This window comes from Stenella coeruleoalba (assembly GCF_951394435.1).
Source record: "Stenella coeruleoalba genome assembly, chromosome: 3".
Lineage (NCBI taxonomy): Eukaryota > Metazoa > Chordata > Mammalia > Artiodactyla > Delphinidae > Stenella > Stenella coeruleoalba.
Window position 1 is genome coordinate 167,446,086 of NC_137148.1, and position 9,724 is coordinate 167,455,809.

Genomic DNA, 9,724 nt, shown 5'->3' on the forward strand with positions numbered 1-9,724 from the left:
TTCTTCAACACCTGCCATTGTATTTTTTTTTAAACATCTTTATTGGGGTATAATTGCTTTACAATGGTGTGTTAGTTTCTGCTTTATAACAAAGTGAATCAGTTATACATATACGTATGTTCCCATATGTCTTCCCTCTTGCGTCTCCCTCCCTCCCACCCTCCCTATCCCACCCCTCCAGGCTGTCACAAAGCACGGAGCCAATATCCCTGTGCCATGCGGCTGCTTCCCACTAGCTCTCTACCTTACCTACCATTGTATTTTGTCAAATCTAAGATGCCATCCATTGTAAGATGAGCCATTGTTTTATAAACTGCTATGGAAGAAAACAGTTCTACCAAGTAAAGTATGACTTGTCACAGATGATGACTTCAGAGGTGTTCACATATAGAAAGAAAATGTGCAGTTTATGCTTGGTGCTGAAAATTGCATGTCCTTACCCCCAGTGCTGTGTGTGTGTGTGTGTGTGTGTGTGTGTGTGTGTGTGTGTGTGTTGGCAGGCAGCGGTCTCCATAGACAGAGTTCACACCCAAATGACTTCTCTCTACAGGGATCCCAAGGTCCCCGCGGAGACACTGGACCCCCAGGTCCCCCCGGCCCCCAGGTGAGTTACCCAGGGACTATGTTGGAGTGTGTCCCCCTTGGGTCCCTCAGTGCCCAGAACTGGGCGGAACACCAGGTGTTCAGGGGGTGCAGGTGGGGTGGGAGGTGGCCCCAAAAGCTGAAGGAGGATCTGGGCTGTGTGTAGGGCGTTGGGGGGGACATCCATGGGGGCTCTGACAGTATCTCTTATGTCCATCTCTCCTGGCCTTTCTCTGTCTCTATCTCAAACACTTGTTTCACTATTTTATCTTTGTTTCTCTCTTCCGGGCGCACCCTCTCTCTGTCTCTCTCTGTCCTTGTCTCTCTCTCTCTCCTTTGCCTGACTTTGTGGTTCTGTCTCTTTTTATCCTCTCTCCACTTCGGCCTCTCCCCATCTCTGAGCCCTTCTGTCTCTCTCCTTCCCGTGTCTCTGTTTCTGACTGTCTATCTCCCCTTGTCCCTGTCTCTATCTCTCCCTCCCCTTTCTCCTCTCCCCCTACCCCTGTGTCTTTCTGCCCCCCACGTCTTTCATTTCTGCCCCTCTCTCTCCCTGTCTCTTCCTCCTGCGTCTCTGATCTCCTCCTCTCCTCCATCCCCACCTCCGCCCAGGGTCCATCTGCGCAGCTGCACGGGCTGCGCCGGCGCCGGCGCTCGGTCCCGAGCCCGGGAGTCCCGGAGGGCGGCCTGGAGGAGGTGCTGGCCTCGATCACGTCGCTGAGCTTCGAGCTGGAGCAGCTGCGACGCCCTCCGGGCACGGCTGAGAACCCGGGCCTCGTGTGCAGCGAGCTGCACCGCAACCACCCGCATTTGCCCGACGGTGAGGTTCCGTCTCTCCCGCGGTGGGCGGGGAGCCACGGGGTCCGCCCGGCTCATCCGCCCTACCTGGCTCTGCGGCAGGGGAATACTGGATTGACCCCAATCAGGGCTGCGCGCGGGATGCACTCAGGGTTTTCTGCAACTTTACGGCGGGAGGAGAGACCTGCCTTTACCCAGACAAGAAGTTTGAGACCGTGAGTACCTCTGGGGGTGAAGTGGGAGGTGGTGGTGGTGGAAGGAGGGACCAGACTCTGGAAACCATTTCATTCATACCCTGTCCACACACACACACACCAGGCGTTGACTGGGACTTTATTTTTCCTTCAACTAACATCTATTGAGCACCTACTGTATGTCAACTCCTTGAAATGCTGGGATTACAGCAGAGAATCCAAAAAAAAAACTGCTTTGCTTTTATGGAGCTCATTTTCTATGGGGAAAGACAGATAAGAAAATCTAGTAAAGAAATCAATAATGATGGAGAACCTTGAAATAGCAGGTATGTATGCCAGCCCTAAGCGCTTGGCTGCATTAACAACCACCAATGTGGCCATCCTGTTATCATCCCTAAAATAGGTCACCAACAAGAACCTACTGTGTAGCACAGGGAACTATACTCAATATTTTGTAATAACTTATAAGGAGAAAGAATCTGAAAAAAAAGATATGTATGTATGTATAACTGAATCACTTTTCTGTAACCTGAAACTAACACAACATTGTAAATCAACTATACTTCAATTAAAAAAATAAAATTCTGTTATCATCCCCCAGACAGGGAAACTGAGGCACAGAGAGGGACAAGATTACCCACGACAGTCTGGCTCTTGTCCCAGCCCTTACCCATGCTCTATTGTGCCTCCTAACCTGCTGTCTTATAGGCCCCATGGGCTCACTGCCCTCCACCTGGTTCCCCAGAAATCCTGGCGTTCTCCATCGGGGAGCCCTGAGCCTAACAGCCTCTGACACCAAGCCCCAGGCTTGGCTATAGAGGGCAGTGGGTGTGCAGTGAGCTTCTGAACCCTGGACTGCTCAGACTGGAATCCAGATCTGTCACCTCAGTTTTCTCATCTGTAAAGTGGGGTTCAAGAAAGTATCTACCTCATAGGGTGGTTGTGCCATTGAGGCGCCAACGAACATATCAGGGGACACTGAATGAACACTGACTATGTGCGTCGCTGTGTTAATACCTCTACTGCAGGGAAAACACGTTGGAAGCTCAGGGCCTGCAAAAGTGCCCAATAATGTCCTTCTTATTTATTCTTATTCTTTACTGGTCAGAGCCCTGGTTTAGTGGGAACTCAGATACCCTAGTGGATGCAAATTTAGACGAGCTCACCCCCACCCAATTTATGGGGGCTTGAGGTCAGGGCTTGATCTCTAAACAGTTGCTGACACCTGAGGCCTGATCTCTCACCAGCTCATCTTCCTTCTGCCCAGAGAGAGGCTGGGGCAGGGAGTGAGGAACATTCTTGGTTTGGGTTCCCCAGACACAGACCCTGAGATGAGGGTTTGACAAGGGCAAGTCATTTATTTAGGAGGTGATCCCAGGAGGGGTGAGTGAGAGGGGCCAGGGGAGGCAGCCAATAAGGGGTGTGCTGTTAAAACATCACCGTTGGACACCCAAGGCTCAGTTCCACTGGGGACTTCCAGGAGACAGTGTAGGGTAGGCTCCTGGGAGCTGTCCCCCACCGCGGGGAGAGGGAGCCGGGGCATTTATCCACCAGCTCTCATCAATCATTGGTGGAGGCTGCCTCAGAAGGCGGGAACACCCAGCCTCTTGGGTCTGTCCTGTGTACCAGCCAAGTCCAGTCCAACAGTCAGAGAACAGACTGAGAGTCCCTGATAATTACAGTCAGTAGCTTTCATTGTGGGGAGGTAAATGCAGAAAGGACATGGTGGCCCCCTGGGGCACCTGCTACACCGTCCCCTCCACTCCCCAGGTGAAACTGGCCTCCTGGTCCAGAGAAAAGCTGGGAAGCTGGTATAGCACATTCCGTCGAGGGAAGAAGGTGAGTTGCCCTGGAGGCCAAGGTGGGGATGGTATAAAAATTGGTGGGAACCAGCATGGGAATTGGAGGAGGTGAGATGAAAAGGATAGACTCGCTTTGCCTCTTGATGATCACAGCATCAGATGTATGACAGGGCAAAGCACAGGTCATGGTGGCGATCCAGAGGCAGTGCTGGAAGGACCTGAAGGCTTCCTGGTAGAAGTCACAGCTCAGCTGAGGTCTAAGGAATAAGTTGGGTTGCAAGTTTGGGAGGACAAGGAATAGTGTTCCAGGTAGATGGAACAGGATATATGAAGGCTCAGAGTCAAGAGAGGGCCTGGTAAATTTAAAGAAAAGGTGACTTGCTCTGCTCTAGAGAGTGTGAGGGGGAATGTGGTAGGAGAAGAGGCTGGGGAGGGGGGTGTGAGCTAGGCCCACTTCCTCAGAAAGATCTATGAGCAGTAGGGAGCCATGGAATGTTTTTAAGTGAGGGAGGCACCGAGATTAAATCTCTGTGATAGAAAAATGCCTCTGAGCTGGTGGTGGTGGTGATGGGGAACTTGGAGGCTGGGAGACCCAGAAGACTGAGGTGTTGGTCCAAGAGAGCAAGGAAGGGACCAGGCTGGAGCTGGTGCTATGGGGATGGAGAGGAGGGCATGGCTTAGAACAACCTCTGAGAGGGGAAGTCAGTACGACCTAGTAATTGATGGGATGACAAGTCAATAGGACCTAGTAACTGATGAGATGGCACGTGAATAGGACCTATCAGGTGAGTAATTGATGAGATGAGTAATTGATGAGATGGAGGGGAGGGAAGAGATAGGGATGACACCCAGGTTCCTGGTTTGAGGGACTGATGTCTAGTGAGGTTCTGAGATATGTAAATGGGAAGAAGGTCAGGTTTACGGGATGGAGTGGAATCTTGGGTTCATTTGGGATTTGTTTATGTAACATATATGTGTATGCTAAACATTGGGAACATAGCAGCAAAGAAAAGTTCCTAACTTCATGAAGTTGATATTCTACTGGGAATAGGACCAAGGAAGCAGACAGACCATAACCAAGGAAACAAAGCTATAATATAATGTCAGGGGGTATCTTGGTTTGGGTTCCCCTGAAAGAGACCCTGAGGCAAAGACTCAATTGCAAGGGGCTTATCTGGGATGTGATTCCAGAAAACATCAATTGTGGAACATGAAAGGGTACAGGGAAGAGAAGGAAGCCAGGACGCGTTACCAAGCCAGTTATCTCAAGTTAATACTATATTTTATGTAACCCAATATATCCAAAATATTGTCATATCAATATAAAGATTATTGAGGCATTTTAAACTTTCCCCCTCTGAGTTCTTCAGAGTCTGGTGCATATTTTATATTTATAGCACATCGTAATTTGGACACTAACTTCCCTTGGAAGTACTTAGATTGCATAAAACCTGCAGTTGAAAAAGTATATTCACATCCTCAAGTTGTTCCAAACCTCAGTTTTCTGATAAATGGATTGAAGCTCAGTTATTAGTTATAAATTAACGTTACAAGTTTTAAATTAAATAATTAAATAAAAAATTAAAATTTAAATGGATGGACCTAGAGATTAGCATACTAAGTGTAGTAGGTCAGACAGAGAAAGACAAATATATGATATCACTTCCATGTGGAATCTAAAACAATGATACAAGTGAACTTATTTACAAAACAGAAATAGACTTACAGACATAGAAAACAAACTTACAGTTACCAAAGGGGAAAGGGGAGGGAGGGATAAATTAGGCGTTTGAGATTAACAGATACACACTACTATATATAAAATAGATGAGCAATGAGGACCTACTGTATAGCACAGGGAACTATATATTCAATATCTTGTAATAACCTATAATGGAAAAGAATCTGAAAAATAATATATATATGAGTATATGTGTATATATATATATATATATATATATATATATATACACACACACATACACAAATAACTAAAACTTTTCACTGTAAATCTGAAAATAACACAACATCGTAAATCAACTATACTTCAATTTTTTTTTTTTTTTTTGCGGTACGCGGGCCTCTCACTGTTGCGGCCTCTCCCGTTGTGGAGCACAGGCTCCGGACGCGCAGGCTCAGCGGCCATGGCTCACGGGCCCAGCCGCTCCGCCGCATGTGGGATCTTCCCAGACCGGGGCACGAACCCTTGTCTCCCGCATCGGCAGGCGGACCCTCAACCACTGCGCCACCAGGGAAGCCCTTATACTTCCATTTTTTAAAAATGAGTGCCGACAGAAAAAAATTAACATTTAAATAAAGTTTTGAAAACTTTCTCAGTCTCACCGGCTGCCTTTCAAGGGCTCAATGGCCACACGTGCCTAGGGGCTTGCAAGAGAACCGTGGACGGCCGGATGGCCGGTGGGGCTGATAAAGATGAGGACGTGGCAGGGCGGGCAGGTCTGCGGTGGGTGGAGATCCTGGGAGGTGGGTACCTCAGAAGGAGTAGAGGCGAATGGAGCACGCTCGCCTCTTCTTTGTCCCACCTCCAGTTCTCCTACGTGGATGCGGATGGGGCCCCGGTGAGTGTGGTGCAGTTGACCTTCCTGAAGTTGCTGAGTGCCACAGCCCGCCAGAGCTTCACATACTCCTGCCAGAACTCGGCCGCCTGGCTGGACGAAGCTGCAGGAGACCATGGCCGCTCTGTCAGTTTCCTTGGGACCAACGGGGAGGAGCTGTCCTTCAACCAGACGGCAGCAGCCACCATCACTGTCCCCTACGATGGCTGCAGGGTAAGGGAGGGGTGAGGGGCTGGCCAGAGCAGGGCGGGAGGCTGTGGCTACCCTCCCCCTGACTCAGCATCCGTGTCTTCCCACGGTCAGCTCCGGAAGGGACAGACGAAGACCCTCTTCCAGTTCAGCTCTTCCCGAGTGGGATTTCTGCCCTTATGGGATGTGGCGTCCGCTGACTTTGGCCAGACGAACCAGAAATTTGGGTTTGAACTGGGCCCCGTCTGCTTTAGCAGCTGAGAGCTTCACGGGTGGGAGGGAAAATGAGGGAGCCCCAGATGGGGCACATTTGGTGCTGAGGCTTTGAAGCCATCACATTTATCGTCTCCTGGGACTGTGGAGCCAGGAGACAGTCTGCTCATCACCGTCAAACAGTATTCCTTCTCCATTCCGGGGGTCTGGAGGCTGGACTCCCCTGGCCCATGAGTCCCATTTTCCTGCACTTCACCCCGGCTGGCATAACTGTAGTCTGGCTCTGTCTCCCCTTCATGCTCACCCGATGCTCAACTCCCTCCCCTGACCCCCATGCAATGGACTTCTAACTCAGAGCTGATGAATGCCCCCCATGCCTGCCTCGCACCCCTCAGTCAGTGCTCTCAACACCCTTTGGTGCTACCTTCCGCATAGTTAAGCACTGGATGTCTCCTGATCCCAGGCTGGGACCTCTTCACTCATTCCTATTTTCAGGTGGGTTCACAGTGAATGGACTGAAGTCAGACGACAGAGGGAAGTGGGATTTCCCTGGGCTGAGCTGTGTGTTCCTTCTGTTGCCTCAGCCCCGCTAGCTCTGAATACTGCTTCCCCCCATATCTCCCCAAATGCACCTTGCCATGCCAGATGGTTTGGGGACCAGGATGGTGGAGGGTAAATCAGGATCCTAATGGTGCTGCCCTATTTATACCTGGGTCTGTATTAAAAGGGAAAACCCCCTCTGTTGTATATTTAATCTGCTTCTTCCTTAGGGAGGGCTGGGATATGATGAGAGAGATTCTAGCATGATCCCCAAGTCCACCCCCCACCCCGCCCCAGGCCATAGGGCATAATTGGCTTCTCAAGTCTGAGAATAAACCAGTGAACTGTGTCCCTGTCTGCCTTTCATCTGACGCTGGCCATATCTCTCTTAGGGTCAGGCTCTTGTCTCACCCAAGGAATCTGCCACCACCTGTCTTAATAATTGAGTCTTTTGGTAGAGGTAACTTTGGGGGTCGGGGAACCTAATTATAATGGGATTCACTGGAAGTGGTGGGCCTGTTTATTAACTTAGGCTGCTAGAGGAAAAGTTGAAAAAATAGTCAGATCTCTAAGAGAGCAGATCTTAAATGTTCTCAGGACAAAAAAAGAAGTGGTAAATATGTGACGTGAGGGAGGTGTTAGCTAATGCTATGGTGGTAATCTTTTTGCCATATATAAGTGTATCAAATCAACATGTTATATACACTTTAAACATCTACAATGTCATATGTCTATTATATCTCAATAAAGCTGGGAAAAATTGTGAACCTATTAGGAAGACATTTAACTTTAAAAAAGAAAGTAGACAGATCTCCATGTTGACCTTGATTGGTCTTGGAATCACTGCCTGAGTTGAGGGGATGTATCAAGAGGTGACATGGAATGTGGTTTTGGTTTGAGATAAAATGACTAGGGGTCAAAGGTTTGGGTGGCAGGTCAAGGGAGTGAGTTGGGGGTGAAGAGATTTGAATTATGAGTTGACCCTTGTGGTGAGTTGGAGGTTAGGGGTTAAGGGTAGGGTAAATTACATTGAAGTGGGTTGAAGATAAGTTGAGTTGGAGGGTGGTTTGAAGTGTGTTGAATCATTTTGGGGATCTGTTGAATTGGGGGTTGGAATGATGAGTGGATTGCATTAAGGGTTTGGAATTGGATATTGGGTTGAATTGAATTAGGGTTGATTTAAGAAGTAGAATGAACTGAGTAGAGGTAAGTAGGGGTTACTATGAACATGGGGTAGGGATTGCCAGTGTGGTAAGTTAAGATGTAATCAGCTAAGATGAGAGTTGAGTTTGGGGTGACTTGAATTTGGGGTTAGATGTTGGGTTGAAGGTTTTAAAAAACAGATTTATTGAGATATAATTCACATACCATATAATTCACCCATTTAAAGTGTATAATTAAATGGTTTTTAGGGTATTCACAGACTTATGCAACCATAACCACAATCACTTTGGAACATTTTCGTCACCTCAGAAAGAAATCCCATATCCGTGAGCAGTCACCCATCATCTCCTCCAAACTTCTCAGTGGTAGGAAACCACTAATCTTTCTGTCTCTGTGGATTTGCCTGTTCTCCACATTTCATATAAATGGAATCATACAATATGTGGTCCTTTATGTCTGGCTTCTTTCATTTAGCATAAGAATGTCACAGTTCATGTTGCAGAATGCATCAGAACTTCATTCCTTGTTATTGTTGAATAATAATTTACTGCATTTTGTTTATCCATTCAGCACTTGGTAGACATTGTTGAGTTAGGAGTGATGGAGGGCTGGTGTGAGTTAAGTTGGATCAGGTGGGATTGTGTGGGTAGAGGTAGCAGGTTGGAGTGAATTGCCTCCCTCAAACCCAGGGCTTGGGACTTCCCTGGTGGTGCAGTGGTTAAGAATCCACTTGACAACGCAGGGGACATGGGTTTGAGCCCTGGTCCCGGAAGATCCCACATGCCGTGGAGCAACTGAGCCCGTGCGCCACAACTACTGAGCCTGCACTCCGGAGCCCGCGAGCCACAACAACTGAAGACCGCAAGCCACAACTACTGAAGCCCACATGCCTAGAGCCCGTGCTCTGCAACAAGAGAAGACACCGCAATGAAAAGCCCGTGCACCGCAACAAAGAGTAACCCCTGCTCACCGCAACTAGAGAAAGCCCATGCCCAGCAACAAAGACCCAATGTAGCCAAAAATAAATAAATAAACTTATTTTAAAAAAACCCCAAACGAGAGCTTACTCTGCTATTCCCGCCAGCAGCCCTCTAAGGCCACCTGAATACTTGCTCTAGATTCCTTTATTCATTCCATAAATGTTACTAAGAGTGCTAACTCTATGAAGAATATTGGTGCCCAGAGGTTAATCCATGAGTTCATCCCTTTATTCACTTATTCATTTGTTTAGCTCTATCGAGTGTGTAGTAAGCACTAGGCATTGCTCCAGATGTGGAGATAGAAGAAAGATGCCGTATCTGCCCCTCAGGACCTTACTTCTGAGGAAAACAGATTATACAAAAATCTCTCTGTAATGTGACTTCAGGTAGTATTAATTGTTGTGAAGGAAAATCAAACAAGTTACGTGGAGAGTGATGGAGTCGGGGGCTTATTTGAAATAGGTTGGTCAGAAGAGGCTTTGCTGAGGAGCTGGTGTTTTAGCAGAGACCTGAAGGATGTGAGGGAAGAACCAAGTGGAGTCTTTTTTTTTTTTGCGGTACGCGGGCGTCTCACTGTTCTGGCCTCTCCCGTTGCGGAGCACAGGCTCCGGACGCGCAGGCTCAGCGGCTATGGCTCACGGGCCCAGCCGCTCCGCGGCACGTGGGATCCTCCCGGACCGGGGCATGAA

At 48.3% G+C, this 9,724-nt stretch overlaps 1 protein-coding gene across 7 annotated transcripts in view; it reads left to right on the top strand.

Moving 5' to 3' along the window:
- COL5A3 (collagen type V alpha 3 chain) overlaps positions 1 to 7,778 on the top strand; it is a 39,016-nt gene extending 31,238 nt beyond the window's left edge. For 5 of the 7 annotated variants that reach the window (XM_079915469.1, XM_079915471.1, XM_079915473.1 and 2 more), the window contains 6 exons: positions 551 to 604; positions 1,192 to 1,399; positions 1,480 to 1,592; positions 3,342 to 3,410; positions 5,923 to 6,162; positions 6,253 to 7,777. In XM_079915469.1, coding sequence (XP_079771595.1) covers positions 551 to 604; positions 1,192 to 1,399; positions 1,480 to 1,592; positions 3,342 to 3,410; positions 5,923 to 6,162; positions 6,253 to 6,399 — 831 coding nt within the window. In that variant the 3' untranslated portion in view covers positions 6,400 to 7,777. Of the gene's footprint in view, positions 1 to 550; positions 605 to 1,191; positions 1,400 to 1,479; positions 1,593 to 3,341; positions 3,411 to 5,922; positions 6,163 to 6,252 lie in introns of all 7 variants that reach the window. The other 2 variants (XM_079915472.1, XM_079915470.1) reach the window with 2 other exon arrangements.
- Positions 7,779 to 9,724: the final 1,946 nt, after the last annotated feature.